The sequence below is a fragment of the Theobroma cacao genome, chromosome 1 (assembly GCF_000208745.1).
Source record: "Theobroma cacao cultivar B97-61/B2 chromosome 1, Criollo_cocoa_genome_V2, whole genome shotgun sequence".
NCBI lineage: Eukaryota > Viridiplantae > Streptophyta > Magnoliopsida > Malvales > Malvaceae > Theobroma > Theobroma cacao.
In genome coordinates, this window is record NC_030850.1 from 30,053,326 (window position 1) to 30,072,929 (window position 19,604).

A 19,604-nucleotide genomic window follows, 5' to 3' on the forward strand; every position below is an offset into this window, starting at 1 on the left:
AGATTGGCATGGGAAAAAGGGTTTATAGCTACAAGCTTATCCGATTAAGAAAAGCAGAAAAGAAAAATCAGAAGACAATTCTTCTTTCCGGTGATATAATCGTGACCAATATGATGCAACTAATGTATGCTCTCAATTTCATCGGGATTTAAGCTGTGCCCGTGGTGATGGTGACGATGATGATAAGGAAATGCGCACGTGAGAAAGCAAAACAAGTGGGGTATTGTCGACAAAATGGTTTCCAAGTATGAGAATGTTGCCGTAAAATATGAGAAAAATCCTAGTTGTCGGGAGAGATTTTCTTGCATTGTTATGATCAAGATTCATAGGAACAGTGAGTTGGTCAAATATAATCAATGCAAATTGCGAAGACCTTCGCTACACGTCTGGAAAAGAGAGAGGAGTTTGTTTGTGTTGTGTCCACCAATGTGATAAACACCCGAAAAGTTTTCAACGTAACCAACAAATTCTTCCATTACTATTAACACCAGCTGCTTGATGTAACCTTTGGGTAAAAGGTTATGCACTGCAACTGCATATAAGCATAAACGTGACCAGCTGTTTTTTTAAGGAACCGCACCCTCGGTACGGTCTGCAAAGTCGTATAAACTGGACTTGATTGTAAGCATAAATGTTGGCTGTTTTGAGGAATCGAGCAATCGGCAGATGGTTGCTTCTGTTCTGATAATATAACCTTACTCTGAAGTGGTTCAGGGCTTGGAGTTAGGTGTTGATGTTTTAGAGATAGGGCGTTATATGGTCGTCAGAATCCGCAAATGATTTTCCCTATACAAAATGTCTGGGAACAGTTCTAAATTGGTGCTATCAGCCATAAGTGACAGAGAAATTCCAGAGAGGAAATTAATAGCTTAAATGCAGCAAAGAAACTGTCTTAATGACAACAATGGAAGACAACTAGTTTTTAACTAAAGCAGCGGATGTCATTACATGAGGCACCATCAACATAGATAAGTCTCAATAGTCAATCCACCAACATAATAGCATACATTATCATGGGCATGGCTAACACTTTAATCTCTACATTTTCTCTAATTTTATCTTCCCTTCCAACTCATCCTGTATCTTTCATGTATCCACTCCCAATGCTTTCTTGATGTCAGCCTGTGCCAAGAAGCACAGCAAGAATGAGAACACTTCTATTTTCAAAACAACATAGAAATTAATCTCTTATGCCATAATTAAATTGCACATGTACCAGGAGAAAGGGAGGAGGGAGTACCTCTATGGCCAGTGGTGCGGTGGTTGGGCCATAGCGACCCAGGACATGGCCATTTTTATCAACTAAAAACTTTGTGAAGTTCCACTTTATCCTAGATCCCAGGAATCCAGATTTGTTTGATTTTAAAAACTTGTAGACAGGTTCAGTCTTTGGCCCATTGACACGAACCTATATATGAAAGAAAATTTAGCAGCAAAGAGTAACCAGTTCTCATAGAATGCGAAGTCCAGAACATTATATGTTGATTGGAGATGCAATAAATAAAAGAAAAAATGATGAAAAATAAACTTTTTCATAAACTCAATTTAAAAATATCCTTCACTATAATTTTAATTAATTTTTTAAATAACTTGACAACAATACCTTTTAAATAATTTCAAATAAATTAAAATAATTTCGATTTTCTCTATCCCGTCATCTAGATAAAAATTTTAAAATTAAATCGTAATTTCTCTCTTATCAAATACTGTCTATTTCACCATCCCAAAGAGCAGAGATGACATCAAGGTATGTGCTTTAGGTTCTTAAGTGTATTGATTTATTCATAAAATCTCAAAGTTAAAGGTTCAAATTGATTAGACATATTTATAAATTAAAACACTATCATACTTTGATAACTTAAACCTGACTGTGAGTAAGCAAATCAATTAGTTATTAGATATTGTTTTTAAGCATTGTATCTTTTTAATCATTGCGTCACTGATTTTTAAGAATTGCGAGATTAGTTTTTAAGCATTACGTAACTTAATTATTGTGTCTCTGATCTCGTGTGATTAGTTTTCAAATATTGCATGATTGATTTTTAGGCAATGCCTAAAACTAATCACGCAATGCCTATCAACGAGTCACGTAATATCTAAAAATCAATCACACAATGCCTAAAAATTAGTAACGCAATGCCTAAAAACTAGTTACGTAATATCTAAAAGCTGATTACGCAATGCTTAAAAACAACCAAAACTACTGAATTTTATTAACAAAATTAATAACTTCAGACAATACACTATATTTCATTTAACAACATAATCTACGAATATACCTACTTGACAAAGAATACTCAAAGATGTTTTTCTATATCAAAAACCACCCCAAAATGCTTAAAAATGCTAAAAACGTTCAGATTTTTTTTCGTGTATCAAAAATCACCCTAAAATACTCAAAATGCTTAAAAGTTTTTCTTTCTGGTAAGGAATACTCCAAAGATGAATGGTCTGGTGATGAAAGCTCAAAAGATATAAATCGGTTTAAGGCACAGACCTAAACATATGGATCGATTTCATTAAGGGTAATTTTATCCAAAATTAATTTATCTTGACTAAAAATAATTAAAATTATAGAGAGAGTTATTTTAAAAAACAGCTTATGTATGAGGGGTATTTTTTAAAAAAATCTTAAATAAAAAGCAATAAGCATGATGAACAGCCAAGCTACTGCTAAAATTGCAGAAATCAGAGCTCTATTTTTTCTGAGAAAAGCAGAAATAAGAGCTTGAATCCCACTTGTAAATAATCAAAGCAACATGACAAGTATTAGAACTACTGAAGGTGCTAAAAGAAAATAGAACCATCTTCATTAATTGGCTAATGCATTCCCAAAAAGTCAAAAAAGGCTCTACGAAACCTTTATGCATTCCTCAGAAATTGTATGAGTTAGACATATGTATAGAAGTACGCATGAGTATAAAATTTTATCATCATAATTCTTCATAAATTAGTTTTGTGATTATATCTTTCATGCTCAATATGAGCAGAATTCGAAGTCTCAGAGTCTCATACAAACTACCTCACATGTGGAGTCATGCTCTCAAGAACAAAATGGAAACATTATTAGACCTTGCAAACTTTGCCTAGGAGGGCTATTAATCAGAAGTCATTGGACAAGAAACCTTTTTGAAAACTTTGCTTGCAGAAGGATCAGATTGTGTAACTGAAATCCTGCTTGGACTATTGATCATAGAAATTGAGCTTGGATTACCAACCTCCAGTTGAAAACCCAAATATTTTTACATTGGCCACTCCCAAGAATATTAACATTTGAATCGTGACCTTTCAATTCTATATAATATCAGCTCTCAAATGTACCAATATCCACCCAAAGGAAGGGGAGGACTCTGGTCAGCCACTTCCAATCTCATGCTTTTATCTCAGCTGAGAGCAAAGGCCAAAGTGACTTTGAGTCTATGTGTTACTAATAAGATTTAGAAAATCACATCTGACCCTGGCAAAGAACATTTCCTATCAAATGCACAAACACAAACAAAAGATATATCAACGTTAAAGCAGACTCGAGTAAATCCTGACTCCTGTTTCTTGCAGCCAGAAGACAATTAGGCTTCAAGAACAGTTTTTCTTGGAAGAAAAACAACAGTTTCCAATTAATAGTCCAGCATCTACCATATTTTGTGAGTCTATATGTTACTAATAAACACTTTAAGAAATCACATTTGACCCTGGCAAAAAACATTTCCATTTGATAGTCCAGCATCAATCAAGCAGAAAAGGCCGTTAAATGTAGTTCAAAACAGCTGCTTAAATCTGTTAAGACATGCTTGCTCAGCTCAAAAAGAGTGTTGTCCAAAATTGAACACAGTCTAAGCAAGAACCATACACAATGCAGCTTGCATTGTGAACATAAAAAACAAAAAGTCAATAAGCTTCTTTTAGAAATACGGTTCTGAATGTGCTTTGTCCTCCATTCCAATCAACAACAATCACAAACAGGTACAGCACATTAAGGAACTTCAAGATCTGAGTAAAGATTTCATATAAGTGAACAAATATTTGAAGAAGAAAGTCGTGAGATTGTCACAACTGATGATGTTCAGGCAACTTTCAAATACCATTCAAATTTAAGATGCAATGTTAGAAGCTCTGAACACATATAAGGCCTCTATTCTTCTACTATTAAATTTGTCAGGAGTTGAAAAGGAAACAGAGTATATTTAAAAGGTACATCTAAATGGTGGCAAATGCCTGAAGCAGTATAAGAGAGAACCATTGGAGTCCTATCAACAGTTCACCTATTTCTATATTCTTAAAGTAAGCAACATGGGTTGTTAAGGTAATTTGATAAAGGCAAAACCGATCAACAAATGCAACCACAATTAACCCAACCAATGGTCAAATTCAAGTAACTCAAAGCAACATCTCACTTTGCCATTGAGTAAATCAGATATTACTTCTAACAAAAGACATCTGTTATCCAATGTTAAATATATTACATTACCTTTCGAAAAATAGGATATTCAGCCTTGTATCTTGTACAAGCGAATTGTTGTACTTCTTGCTCTGTACCAGGTTCTTGCTTCAAAAACTGATTGCATGGGAATGCCAAGATCTCTAGACCTTCAGTCGGAAAATAAAAGCATCTTCAAGTCTCAATATATCTTGGGCAGAAAATTGTAAATAAAGTTAAAATTCATCCACCTGTTTCATATGACCAAATTGCCTAAACTGATAATTACAAAACCAAAACATCATATCATCATGGAAAAGGTTGTGTACAGCGCTATGAAAGAGAATAAAGCCACTCGGGAAATAAAAGGAAAGAAGAGACAAGGTCACAATGGCAGCCTTTGAAGACCTTAAAAATACAGAAACGAATTCAAGAGGGGTCTACACAGATACAAAACGAAGAACATAATCATGCATGATTGGTCTATTAATTTCCACTTTTTTTTAGAAAAAAAGAAGGAAAGAGTAAAGAAAAGAGAATAAACCTTGATCCTTGTATTTGCTGTAAAGATCAGTCAACTGGGTATAATTCGAATCAGTAAGCCCACTGTTCAGAATCACAAATGTATAGAATTCAGATAGAAAATCAGGGAAAAGAAGAACAAAAGAAAAGAAAAGTTAAAGAAGGAAAAACAGAAAGAGAGAAAAGAACCATTTAGAAGCAACATTAACCACAAGGAGAACTTTTCCTTCGTATATGCTAAGGTCCACATCCTGACCTTTGTTATCCTGCCACACAAACAACAGAATAAACCCCCCCACAAGGAAAGAAATAATCATCAAAACCATTTCGTAATTTTAATGGTAGAAGCAGGACAAGAAAAAAGAAAAAAGAACCTTGACAGTAAATTGATGGATTGATTTCTGAGGGACCGATTCAGAAGCCCCCATTTTGGTTTCTGATAAGAAAAACAAAAGGAGCTCCCTTTCCTATGGGATTGAATGGTTCCTAAAGTTTAACGAATTAAAGATTTTTGGGTATATTGTGCATTGCTCTATTTGTCTTGTATTTTGTATTCTGTTTCTGGGCGGTTGGTTAAAAATAGACGAAAACAAAAGCAGGGGAGAGATTGCCTTATCAGCTGGGTATGTAAAGAAGCTTCTACAATAATAACGACAGCGATTATTAATAATCAATATCTTCACAAGGAAACTCAAGTTCAAGATTTGAAGCAGCAGTAATATATGTATATATAGATTACTTGGGCTTGAGAATAACCAAATCCAATCTGAAACGCCCTTTGAAATTTTGTGTTTCCAATGATTATTATTATTATTGATTCTTCCTCTTTGATCTTATCGAATCACGCGGTGTTTTTTACTGTTTTCAGTTTCACTCACCTGTAGACATCGCAATCCCTGAAACTTTCAAATCTGGAAATGTAAAATATAGCAAACTACAGCAAAATCCACCCGGTACTCCAAAGGAAATTCTTTTAATTCACTGGTCAATAAAATGGAAAATTGCCCCACACTGACAGAGAGAGAGAGAGAGAGAGGTTGTGGCCTCTGCCTGCACGGGTGGCACTAATTGAGTGCACAACCAACGATCAAATTAAAGACAAACACCGACTTGGTCAACCATCTCCTAGCCGCATTTATAATTTTTATAATTTTATTGCAAAATAAAAGCAAAAAAGAAATGTGGGCATAACTAAAATATTTTGGATTCTATATTGCTGAAAATGATACACTCTACTCATCCCTCTGGAAGAGAAACCATTGTCGCTTCTGTCTTTTCCACAACAATAATAAATCGGCATCCAGCTAACTAGATTATATTCAGCTCATTCTGATCCACTTAAACCACTGAAATTCTGCCAGTGTATTTGACAAAATGGACTGTTTACAGCCAAAATGGGGGTTGTAAATATCAAAAGCTAAAAAAAATATGGTATCTAAGCAATGGCCCAATAAAAATTTTGCTCGTGTTCCTATTGGGGCGTTGATGAAATAAATAATGCAAAAAAAGAAAAGAAAAATAAAATAAAATAAAATTTTGATACATGACAGCCTAGAGTTAGATTACAGCTCTCCCCAATCTCTACAGTAAGGCACATCTCACTATCCTTGCCAGTTGCGGTAGAGGTGATAGGATACATATTTACAAAACCAGCATGCCGACGTGCTGATCATCGGCTCCAAACCCGTATCTGTTGTATATCTGTTCCTTGCATCGCAAACAATATAGGGCCAGAAAAGCACTCAACTCTTTTCAACAAGCCGCACAACCCAGGTCAAAAAATAGGGTTTATACCTAACAATAAGTAACCAACAAGGATTTTGATGAGCAAGTAAGCATTTGAAAAACAAAACTTCAAAATAAGTAACGGCAATTACATACCAATTAGAGCAGCTCGATAATATTTGGTCATCTTGGCCACCAACCGCTCGGAGCTGAAACACAAAAGATATTAAGAACCTGCCCCTAACAAACACCTACCTAAATGCAGCGTCTCTAGTGATCAATTGACCAAATCAAGATGCATTCTAGCAAGCATGAAAATGCATGCGTATGCTCTGTTTTTAACTTTTAAAGCAGAATCTCACAGGAGAAATGCACACCTCTTGATCCAACTGGGACCACACCTTCTGGAGGTGGTCTGACAGGAAAGGAGTTTCTATGATTCATTGCAGGGGGGTGGAAGCCCCATCCTTGGTTTGGCAACCTTGTTGGCTCACATTGGGGTCCACCATATGAGCCATGGCCATATGATGCTTTCACTTTATCAGCATACTGCGGACCTAATAGGAGAAAAGATAACATAATATACAATCAGGTATGATCAGAGAAACTGAGGCATTAACAGTAGACTATTCCCCATCACCTTTGGTACAAAATATATTTAAGAACATTACCAGAGAAGGGTTGTGGAGGAAACCTCCAGCTCTCTCTAAGTTCATTTGGGGCCGGTTTCATTCTCTCATGGCTATTATAATAATTTCCACCATCAGTGTTCAGAGAATAGTATCTGTTGGAGTAGGGAGGAGGTGGGGCATCCCTCATCGAATTCATATGCTGGCCTGAATTAACATATGAGAACTGATTTGATTGTGCAGGATGAGGAGGTCGTGGAGGGTAGGCATTGTGATGGAAGTTAGGACCATCAAGTTGTTGAATATTATTCACTGGATGCACTGGGTAACTGTTGAAAGAGGCATTACAATCAGAAACCTCAATAGGGCCTGGAAGATCTCTAGATTCAGGTCCATGATAAGGGGCTGCATTGGTGCACATTGCTGAATTAATTCTGGGTGCAACTGATGGTGGAACTGCAGATCGCAAATCATCTTGCCTATTCTGCAAACATAATCCAAACAAAAAGAATGAAATAACATATAATAATAATGAAATCACAAAGGCAATACAAACAAGCAGGACCTACATGTACACTGGTATGACTTGTTGAATCAACACCATTAGCAAAGGGATCAGATGTAGGACAAGGAGGGATGGGAAGGGGTGGGGGAGGGGGTGGGGGTGGCGGTGGAGGTGATGATGGCAGTGGTGGTGATGATGGAGGCACATCGTGAGGTAAAGGCGGGGCAAACGGCAATGGGAAATGCTGATCACACTGCTCTAGTGAAGTTTGTGCAGTATTCACTCCAGCAGCACCACTGGTTGAGCTCATTTCAATCTCAGGAGCAACATCCTCCATTTCAAGTTCACCATCAACATCTTCCAAAATATGTCTGCGCTTTTCAATTACAGGGTTTGCCACTTGTTCTTCAGGGGTTCCAGAATAGTGTTCTGGAGTAACAGCCTCAAAACTCCCTCCATCAGAATCACTACCTTCATCCTCATCCTTGAGCATTCGGGGCATACAAAATCCAGGAAGCTGGAAACTAGAATTGCTGAGGCAACAAAAAATATTTTACAAACAAAATTCTAGAAATTTTTAAAATTAGTCATAAGTTAAAGAGATTCCATAATACAGACCTGCCATACTCATCCACAAGCATACCCTCCATGTCCCTGACAGGATCATCCAATGCTCTCTCTGTTCTAGCTGAGCGGCGAGAAAAGGCACCACCAGAAGATGAAGCACTAAGTGAATCAAGTTCTCGTATATGGTGGCGAACAACAGACTCCGGAAGGATTCTTCTTTCCAGCCAAAGTTTCAAAACCTATACAAAAGAAAGTGGGTGAGTGGCCCCCCTCCAAAAAAATAAAAAAAACAGCTAATATCACTCACCTTTAAGCACTGCCGACGATTTTCGTGTGCACTAGGTCCAGGGGGAGCTGCAGCATAGAGTAGACGAGGCAGTGTCGCTTGAATAGCTGAAGGGTAGATGCCACCAACATCACCTGGATACCAAATAAAAACATAGCCACATTCATAACTCATATAAACTAAACACCTATCATACTGCTAAATGGCATCTTCACCAAGTCATTAGTGAATAAACACAAATCATACCTTTCAAACCTCGGGAGCACTGAGTAATGGAATCCACAAGAAAGAACAAATCCACTCTTCTGTGTAAGCTTGACTCACGTTCCAAATTTCGAGTAACAATTTCTACAACCTAGGTTTAAATGAAGAAATCAATGCATTTCAAATAAAATAAGATCTTTTAGAATATGAAGATATATCATCTGTACATATGCTCTCAGTTCACAAAGCTCTCTTTCAGCCTTCACTATAATACACTTTAAGTCTTAATAAAAGTCCTATAAGGGGGCATAAACAACTTTTAATGCCAAAGTTTACCTATGTCTAAGTTCAATTTAAAGTGCTGACAATGAAGGAGAAATGCCTTTGATAAACACTTACATAATATAACTAAAAAGAGAACTTTAACAATTTTACCCCAAACATTTAACTACATTAACTTCTGCATATAAAAAGATATACAAGCTATTATAAAACTCAATTGTCTTTATTCATCCTTAAATAATCACATGGACTTGAAACAGATGATTAGGGACAAAAGGCTTTCACATATAACGAGCAGTGACATGTTGAACTAATCAAGATAACCATGTCAAAGGTTGTATTAAGTGTTATAGGAATGTAATTAATTTAAGAGAAATAACTCTCAAGAATAATACAAAAATCTGTAAGTAAAGGTTATCATCATTACAGAAACAAAGGGCAAAACATCCAGAAACGCAGATCTACAATGAATTTAATGCTTCAAAAAGCTGATAGATTACAACTCACAAGAATAGTCCAGTAGTTCTTTTATACTACACAGCAGTACAAGAAATTCAATTTAAAAGAATAAACTGTTTTTTTGGATCTTGAAATATATGAGAGCAGTAATAATATCAGTTTATCACTAAAAAATGAAAAATGCTTTATTTTCAATATGGTTTTCCCTTGCCTCATATTCTGCCAGACCAAACAGAGTATTATAACAACACAAGTTTAAATAGACTTACCATTGGAATTTATTTGGCTTGCCCTTTACATAATTTTTGGTTTATTAGAATGACCCTTTTTCCCAAACCTAACAATTATGAAGATTCCTAATCTAATTAGGTTTATGAGTCACCATCTTTTCAGACTTGAATAACTTGCCAATTCTGGAAAATTGACTATTAAAAAATTCATGTAAAATATATGAAAACGAAATTATCGGGTTTTTATTCTGTGCTTTTTCATTCTTAACTAAATATCAATCACTACAATGTCCTTGACTTTCCTTCCAAAACTAGATTCTCTACCACAGTCCAAATAAATCCTCTTCTGGTATCTCACAAATCCCTCATGATTTTTAATGCAACTACTATCCAAAGATGTCATTGAAACCCTAATGTTATAGTGGCAAGAAGATTTCAGTGTTAAAGAACCTTCTATGAAGCCACATGTGTTGACATAAAACATCAACATAAACAACCCTAGTTGGTTCCCAAATTCATAGTTTCTCTTACTGCTGCAGTTGCAGAGCATAGCCTTATAAGAGAAATTAATCAAATATGTGCTAAGTTTGAAAGTTGGAGGAAGATTAAAGATTGCCATATAAGAGAAAAGCTTAAACAGAAGCAAGGGAAAAAAATCCACCCAGATTTCCTCTAGATGATAACAATAATATAATAAAGGGCCTATGAATATTAAAGTTGATCTCAACTTCACATAAAATGACTCCACTTTTGCACAATTGCAGCACTTGAGCGAGAATAATCTTTAATGTACTTTTGCGGACCTGCATGACAACTATAATTCAAACAAAAAAAAATAACAAAAAGGAAAGCAGAGAAATATTACCTTAGCAGAGACACCAAACTTTGCACAATCAATTGCTATGCGTGTTGCACGAGCAATGCTCTCCTTTGTCCTCGTTAAGGTTGCAAGCATATTTTCAAAGGATGACAGAGCAGCATGTGCTTCGGTGTAATTACTGCACTTACTGACAGATTTTGGTCTTTCAGAAGCAGCAGAGTCAGCTTTACCTTCATCGTCAGCAATTGAAACGCACAAAGATTTGTTGTGACAAGAATGCACATTTGGACTGCAATCCCCATTGCTTCGAATAATATTAGCACTCTCTGAAGTAGAAACATGGCAAATTGAAGCATTGGAAGGAGAGACCTTAGCAGGAGAATCTACTCCATCAGCTGAAGATGAACTTAACTGGACACCTACAACATCCTTGTCTGAATTGTCATTACAAATCAAACTAGAAGTTGCCTTCTGCCTTTGTTCAGGCAGGAGCTCTTCCATAACCTCACACCTAAGTCAAACAAGAAAAAAATTAAAAAAACATATTTAAGACAGGACCCTTTGGAAAATTCAATTCTGTTATCAGATTTATGTTAATATGAGCATCATGACTGTTTAATTTGCTTGCTATGGTTGTGCTTGTATTCCAAAGGGCTAAATTAAAGAAACCACTTTCACGATTGTAGGTGCAAAGTATGCAGTTAACTGTTGAAATTTCATGTTATATCTTTAACAACAAAAATAACCCAATATTGTTTCACTGAAAAGCTGTAATAAAAACAAGGCAAATATGCTTACATGCCATTGACTAAGCTGCTGTCATCAGTTTGAGACTTCAATGAATCACTTTTCTCATGACTGGTATGCTCAAAAGTGCACTTAAACACATTTGAACCATCCTGAGGTGAAACTTTACCAGTTTTCTCAGTCCCTGTGACAGGATCTGAACTCATGTCAGCATGTTCTGAAGTATTTAATTGTTCATCAGGATTTTCTGCCCTACAATTGCTCAAGCCAACAGGTTCAGCATCACGATCATCCTCTGAAGGCAACTGCTGATCTGTAGAACCACAATTGGGTCTGAAACTAGCCTGGCTTTTGTCAGGATTAGGGGATGGGTGTTCTAAACTTTGGCCTATATGACTATCACAACTAACATGGTTCATAGGCTCCACAAAGACATCTTTATGGAAATCATGCTTTTGATTTTTAGGACTCTTCACAGGTTGACTGCAAATATCTGGTTCCAAAGAAGATTTGGCACATTTTTCCCACGGTATTGAGTTTGATCTAGAAGAGATGCCACAATCACTATTCAAAAGCAAATCCATGCCAAGTTGCTCCAACCCATTAGCTTCTTTGTCGTCAACAGCTGTATGAGAGCAACTCCTAATCGGAGAACCATGACATCGATCATCTAATGTTTCCATGGTTGGTGAATGTTCAGCACATGCCTGAACTTCTTCAGCAGCATTAGCTGACATAGCTTCCAAAGCACGATGGAGGCGTTTAGATGGAGGCAGCGCAGCTTCGCCACCTGCCAAACAGCCTAGTTGATTTCTCATGACTTTCCAAGGTTCTGGCCCGCTTCCTTGAACTTGAGTGTCATACTTTGAAGGTGATATACTAACCAAAGCTCCCTTCAACACTAAAGAGTCTCTATCAGCAGGAGAATCATTGCGACAGCTTGATGATGGACTCATCTGCTCCAATAAATTGACAGCACCTTCATTAACAGGCTTTTCTTCAGTTGGTGAAGAACTAGTGAACTCCTCTTCAGCAGCTGACAGTTTGCCCCTGCGAACCCTAGCTCTTTTCACCAATGGTAGATGCTCATCTCCATCATCTTTGGAATATTTCTCATTTAAATTTTCACATGTATTCTGCAAATTTTTCCGAGTATCATCGATTCCTAAATTCAGATCTGCTTCTGCATACATTCTAGCAGGACCCTCAGCAGAGTCATGATTTACTCGCTTTCTAAGAGGTTTCCTTTTCTTCTTAATGACAACTGTCTTTATTTGGAAATCAAGCCCTTTGCTCAACTCAACATCTCCCTCCAAACACTCGACAACGGTCTCAGAGTGTTCTGGTTTACAACTAGAATCCATAGTGCTGCCTTCGTTCAAGCTAACAGCATCAGAATCAACAGTGGCAATTTCAGACCCATTATCATCAATGCTACCATTCGACATTAACACAGATGAGTCCACATCATCACTTTCAGAAGCATCTGTAGACTTTCTGACTCGTTTATTCCTCCTTAGGGATCCATCCTGGATCACATTAGCTGACACATCAGCTGCAGTCCTAACATCATTAGATGACATCATAAAATTCTGGAATCTAGAGGATTCCACCCTTGATGAGCTTCTAGCCCTTCGAACTGATGGTGCCTTCTGCTGTGCAACAGATTTTTGAGATCGTAAACCTCCAGATCTTTTTCTTGATGAGTACGTAGTCAATACGGGTGTTTCTTTGACCAACATCTTATCCAGAGGTTGCTCTGACACAGATTCTTTTTCAAACAGAGCATCAATTTTTGCCTCAGCTGGAGCAACCTCAGTTGCATGACTTGGATCATTTCGATTTGTCACGGCATTTGAACTTTTTAATCGCAACTCTACTGTTGCCTCACAGGTTTCAGTCAGATCCTTTGATGCAGATGAGTCCACTGAGTTCCCATAATTCACCTGAGTAACTCCATCAGCAGAATTATAATCATCAACCTGATCCTGTTTCTTTGACTTCTCATAACTGTCAATAATTTCCTGGACTGCACGAACAAAATCCGCACCCTTCCCCTGACGTTTGATCAAAAGAGATTGTTTCTTCTCTTCAGTAAATGCTTCAACATCAGCAGGATTACAGAAGGCTCTGCTTGAGAAAATATCCATATGAGAACTAACATAATCCAAACTAAGCTAGGGGAAATTATATATGAGGAGCATAAGGATATAGATGAGTTAAAACAACCAACAAGTAGAAATATCCAAATAACAAAGACCAACTGAGAAAAAGGATTACAAAAATGTTACAAAGTAACTATTATAGTTCCTATCAACAATATATTAATAAAAAATATAGTAGCTTTAATAGCACAATAGAGTTCCATGCATCTAATTCCCAAGCACAGCCGATTCAAAATTTATTCAAATAAATAAATTAGTATACAGAATTCATTGGATAACTCATTCCATACATACAGGTGCTACACATAAAAAGGAAACCATTCCTGTACATGCCCCCCCCCTTTTCATTTTTTTTAAAAGGTTTCACAAATCTTTCACATAAAAAATGATACAAATGCAATACCAACAGGTGCAAGCATGTTAAGATACAGCTGATAAATATGCTAATGAACTTCCGAACCCACGTTATCAAATGGCTAAAATTTTTGCTAGTCTATGTAGATTTCTGAATTTAAAGACTACATCTTACTGAGATATATCGCAGATGACGAGCCCGTTTGGCCTGGCTTTTTTCTAACTTAAAAGCTATTATGAAGCTCTTATGAAAAATAATAGCTTTTAAAATTAAGCTAAAGTTGTTTGGTAAATTTTTTTTTATAAGTTCTTTTTTATAAATTATAATTTTTGTTAAAATTATCATAGNAAAGTTGTTTGGTTAAATTTTTTTTATAAGTTCTTTTTTATAAATTATAATTTTTGTTAAAATTATCATAGATGGTATTTTTTTTTTAAGAAGGTAATATTGTAATTATTTTAAACAAATGAAGATATTTTTGGAACAAAAATAAAAATTCTCTTATATTTTTAAAAAAAGAGAAGAAAAAGCTCCTCCTTGGAACTTTTTTTTAAGCTCTTTTTTTAAAAATTTTGTTCTTAAAAAAAAAGCTACTTTTTTTTTAAGAGCTTCTCAAAAAATTATGTTTGGCCTGGCTTTTGCTTTTAAGAGGTAGATAAGCTGAAAAAAAGCTAGGCCAAACATGCACAACATCAACATCATCAAATAACTAGATGACTTTTACTAAATCTGAAGAACATTAGCATCAATGTTTCCAGATACTTCATATTCTAGGAATTGTTTTCCAGCATGTAAAACTTCCTTTTCAAGGTATATCTATTGAGTACAAAAATGTTACAGGAACAAATGTGAAAACCATCAAACAGAAAAGATAAATGAGAATGGCAGCATCCCAACTAAGTATAAATCATGTCCAGATTTGAAAGCCTCCAAAAAGTCTGTTTTCAGATTACAGTGGCTCTACCCTTTGAAAAACCATGTATAGGTCTTCTATATGAAAACTTAAAATTCATCATCATGTTACATATTCTACAATAAAGTGGGAGAACCAAAGACAGCCCAAATAAAGCATAAAGCTGATAATTAGAACAAAGAAAAGAAGATCCAATTTACAATCAGCACAATACCACTCATATAACCAGTTATTGAGGTCTACCAGCTTTAACAACATAATCTTTGACTTAATATTACAATAATTTGCAGTAATGAACTAAGTTCATAAGGAGTTTCAAAATTTTTAAAATAAAAAGAATATATATATGCAAACTTCATATACAGATGCAGCAATGCTCCAGTGAAGAGTATTTGATTGTAATTAGAAGGATTATCACCACCTTGCAAAAGACAATAGGCAAAACAAGAATTTTACCAACCAATGACCAACATCACTCAACATAATAGAAAACAGAAAATGGAAACTTATAACTACTCTCTTCTTGCATTCCATCCCTACATGAAAAACAGAACCTATTGAATGAGGGGATTGACTACTGCAAAAAGTTAAGAAAGCAGTTGAAGCAGCAGTGAAGTGAGAGGATGGTATTTGCCCATTCTTGAGCACTTCTGAATTGCAGGGTTTTGGGAAAGCAACATCACTAATTTTAGATCAATGCCACATGTATCATACCTTATTTCTCTATGTATTCCAACACTAGATTTAAGTGGTCTAAAATGAGGTTTTACTAGCTCTATTTTGAAAGGTCTCTTAGAGAGATTTCCTTTCTCCTTTGCCTCATCAAATTCAGCATTTTATGAATTCAAATTCCCACTTAGCTTCCATATCTCACCTTCATCCTACATTTGAGCTTGGTGTGTTCTATACTATATCAGTGATTACACTTCTAAGAGCTCAGGAGTTATCAGAATGATTTCAAAATTTGTTATATAACAGTTACCTGCCGTATCCTCACCATATCTTCATCCTACTTTTAAACAATGCCAGTTAACTATCATAAATTACTAGTGTTTATGTTTACTATAGCCCAGGAGCTATGAGAATATCCAAAATCATTGTGCAAGCAAAAAGGTAGATCAAAAAACTCCTATCCACTACAACAAGAACCTAAAAGTCAATAACTACTACCACAGTGTAATAGCTGAATGTATAACCTAAACCTCAACTTTAACATATTATTCTATGTTGGAGTCAAATATGCATAAAGCTTGCTATACTCTAAATAAGTCAACAATGACATTGGAGTTCAATAGCACCTAACAGCTACCTCCAAGAGTAATTACAGGAGAGGATAGTTTAAATTCCTTTCACATTATCAAAGTATATACCGCATCAAAGGTCAACATGCATTCACCCATCCAACACCGCAAGTAAATTCACCTCTACCAAGTTTATAGACTTAATGGTTTAACTAATTCAAATAAACAAATTAAAAGAAATTCCCCTTGAGACAATTTGTTTGATAAAAGAAAATAAAAGCACGAGAAGCCGAGAATGTACATTCTTCCATAGTTGCAAATATTTTATAAATACATCAACTTAACTCTAGACAACTTCCTATCCTACAATACAAACTAATACAAAAAAAAAGTCCAATTTAAAATGTTTTAATTGAGCATTCAAACACCCATATCTGGCTGCACACACAAGCACCCATTACTAGATCATAAACATTCAATTTAAAGATAGATGACTATCTATAATTTAAAAGATACCTTATAGATTTACGTATGGACAGTGAAGAAAGGAAATTAATTCATCCATCTCCGAATGATTATGCTTTTCCCTTGGTAACAACAAAATATCGCCACCGTTGATATGGGTTAGGTGGTTAGCACGCTGGGGAAAAAATATTACTAAACAATGGATCCCTCATCATATAAACATACTGAAGAAGAAGAAGAGGAAATGAAAGTAATGATGATGATAATATGTTGTCAAAAAGTTGAAACAATAATCTTAACAAGAATACCCAAATGCTCGTAGACATCAAGGACATGGCCACTGAAATTATATTACCAACGCTGATGATGACAATGGATTGTCAGTAGAGTTCAATAAATCATCTAAACCTAGAATGTCACATGCTTTTACACATCAAGGACATGGTGAACCCAAATTATCTACTGACGATCATGATAATAACATATAGATCAATAAATCATCTAAACAAGAATGCCAAAAGATTATCTACAACAAAGACAGAGGCCACCTACAGTATCTTCCTTTGAGAATAAAATCACTCAACTAACATAAGTCACCAAAAAAATTTGACCATATTACACAACTATCAACAAGAAACACCAAAAACTAAGACCATAGAATTGCAACTACGCATGACTATTAATAATTTAACATAAAGACAAAAGGGGGCAAAAAGAGGAACACAAAGCAAAAGGATGAACTGAACAGACTAATAATCTTGAAATGTGCACTTACATTTGCTGGGTTCCAAAGAAGTAAACCAGAACTTTCTTCCAATCAGATGAATAGCCCCACTTCTCTGGCTCGCTTACCTGCCACCAGCAATCAGAAATATAAGCCTAAAAGTAGTGATTATACAACTGAAAGAAACAAAAATAAAGTAAATAAAGGGGGAGGAGGAAAATATAGAAGAAAACAAACAGCAAAAGGACTACAGGATAGGTTAGTAGAAGATAAAGATGACAAAACAATCTTAAAGAGCAAAAGTTAAATCCACAGCCTTTAAGTAGAATTTAGAAACCAAGGGTTCGATTTTGCCAAAAACAGTTCTGCCAACAGAATTTCTTATTTAATTTTCTAATAAATGCATTCGAGTTTCTATTTTAACAAAATCCATGCATATCATCTCCTTCGAGTCACAAAAATTAAATCAAAACTGGTCAAACATTAAATATGCAAAAGAAAAAGAAAGCCGACAAAGAGTTCCTCCCTTTTAATCAACGATCAACAAAGAAGCAAACCCTAAATAGAAGAATCAATCATGCCACCAATATAGAAGATCATTTAAACCTCACATGCAATAAACACTACGGCAACATCATATTATACAACATAACAAAGATTTTCAAGACATCAAAGATAGAAAAAGGATAGTGATAAAAGTGTAGGCCTACCGTGGCAGGCCAAGCAGGGAAGCCTTTGACTTTAGCAAGGACAAGATCGCCGACTTTCCATTGGCGGCGTGCGGCGGCGGCAGCGGCCGCCTTACTGGCGCCCTTCCTTCGGCTGGGCGCCATCGCAGAACCGATTAAACTATTATCCCGAACTCAAAGGCACGCCAAATCGCCCGAAAGGCGTAACAGTTTGGCACTCTCTAGGGTTCCGGCGCAACAATTTGGCACGAAATTTTGAAGGCATTTGAATCGCCCCCCCGATTAAAAGTGAGTGAGCAACTCAGTCTGTTAAAAAAAAGAAACCCTAATATTTTGTTCAAGAAAAAGGAGTGTTAATGTTTTTTTTTTTTTGCTTTTTCTTTTTTTGGTTTGTTTGGGTATTACTGGGGGTTTTTGGGAATAAAAAGATAATCACACAAGGAAAATGCAAAGATATCGAAGATTTGAAATGGCGAGGTGAGGAAAGTGCTAAAATACGCAGGTGGGGTGTAGGTTAAGAGTAGGAAGGGGGAAGTGCTAAAGTGCACGGAAAGGGGGCGGTGGTGCAGGTTAAGAGTGAGTGGGGAATCTGGTGGGGAGGGTTGGGGAAGGCGTATGCAAATCCACGTGACTTACCCAACTGACAGGAGGCAACAAGGCGATGATCACTCAAATCTTAAAGGACCATACTAGGGAGTGGGCTCTCCCCCCCCTCCAAAAAAAAAAACAAATCCAAAGAATATTCTTACTATGAACACAGCTGCGGTTTGGGTACTGGGCCTACTGGCTTTTTAAGGCCCATTTTTGTACTTTCTGGTTCTGAAAGGCTGGTTTGGACTACTGCCCACCGCCATTCCTTCATCATTGGTTTATAATGCAAAACTGAACAATAGTAGACGTGGTCAACCTAACACAGTGGAAAAGTTCGGACGGCGGCCAACATCCATGTCTGAAAAGTCAAAACATTTTAAACGCGTAGCTGGGTCTCCACCGCCATTGCAAACTAGTTCATTGCCAATTGACCTCTTATCAAATGTCAACCTTCTCGGCTCTCGCATTAATACTCTCCATACGCTTCAACTCCCAGCATTTTAAGCAGGGAAAAGTCTGGGAAAGCCAAAGAAAAGTAACGATGGTGATCTTGCCAAACCCAAATCCCTGCACTATCAAATTGCAGCCAAATAATAACCCTTTTTCCATGTCCAGTTTGGTGTCCATTGGCACGGGGAAACATGCACCAGCTCGCATTGCCATTGTCTCAACCCTAAGTATATCGTACCAAACCAAAAGCCTGGGTCGGTTCATCAACGGCAACCGTGTTCTTGAAGAACCATCTTCAAGGCGGGGATCTCTTTTTGCGGATCAAACTTTCACAACAAGAGATCTTGGAGAGAATGAAGGCAAAAGTGGGTATTCAACAAAGCTGAAAACCAAGCAAAATGATCACGAAGAATTCGAGAAAGAGGTCGAAAGTGTTATCTGCAGGCTGAAGGCAGCTGTAGAAAGGATTAGAGAGTTGGAGATACAAAAGTTAATGGGTAGGTTTAAGGGAAGAATGTCAGATGAAGATAGAATATTGGTGGAGAATACGAGTAGAGAAATTGTAGACAGGTTTTTGGGGCGGCCCCTTCATTATTTGAGAAGCGGTAATGGAGATTTGAA

The 19,604-nt window shown here is 36.4% G+C and overlaps 1 protein-coding gene across 2 annotated transcripts; it reads right to left on the minus strand.

Moving 5' to 3' along the window:
* Window positions 848–18,580, minus strand: LOC18613397 (protein HUA2-LIKE 3). 2 transcript variants are annotated; one of them, XM_018124456.1, is made up of 17 exons: window positions 17,964–18,570; window positions 17,305–17,381; window positions 11,442–13,520; window positions 10,689–11,154; window positions 8,895–9,003; window positions 8,670–8,782; window positions 8,414–8,601; window positions 7,860–8,328; window positions 7,333–7,774; window positions 7,039–7,218; window positions 5,993–6,000; window positions 5,311–5,394; window positions 5,126–5,202; window positions 4,959–5,020; window positions 4,466–4,584; window positions 1,241–1,408; window positions 848–1,122 (listed from the first exon to the last, which is right to left on the minus strand). In XM_018124456.1, exons 1-17 carry the CDS (start codon window positions 18,084–18,086, stop codon window positions 1,087–1,089), a joined length of 4,800 nt encoding a protein of 1,599 aa, XP_017979945.1. In that variant the 5' UTR covers window positions 18,087–18,570; the 3' UTR covers window positions 848–1,086. The 2 variants fall into 2 exon arrangements, with proteins under 2 accessions (XP_017979945.1, XP_007050671.2); XM_007050609.2 differs by lacking the exons at window positions 848–1,122; window positions 1,241–1,408; window positions 4,466–4,584; ... (2 more) ...; window positions 5,311–5,394; window positions 5,993–6,000 and adding exons at window positions 6,223–6,730; window positions 6,818–6,870 and having other exon boundaries at window positions 17,964–18,580.

Bases quoted from the DNA above. Each gene is read 5' to 3' on its own strand.
- LOC18613397 (XM_018124456.1), bottom strand. From the start codon at position 18,086: ATGGCGCCCAGCCGAAGGAAGGGCGCCAGTAAGGCGGCCGCTGCCGCC. The intron at 11,155-11,441 runs GTAAGCATATTT...TGTTTGACTTAG, and splicing joins AGCAGCTTAGTCAATGGCAT to GTGTGAGGTTATGGAAGAGC. The intron at 1,123-1,240 runs GTACTCCCTCCT...TTCTTGGCACAG, and splicing joins CCGCACCACTGGCCATAGAG to GCTGACATCAAGAAAGCATT.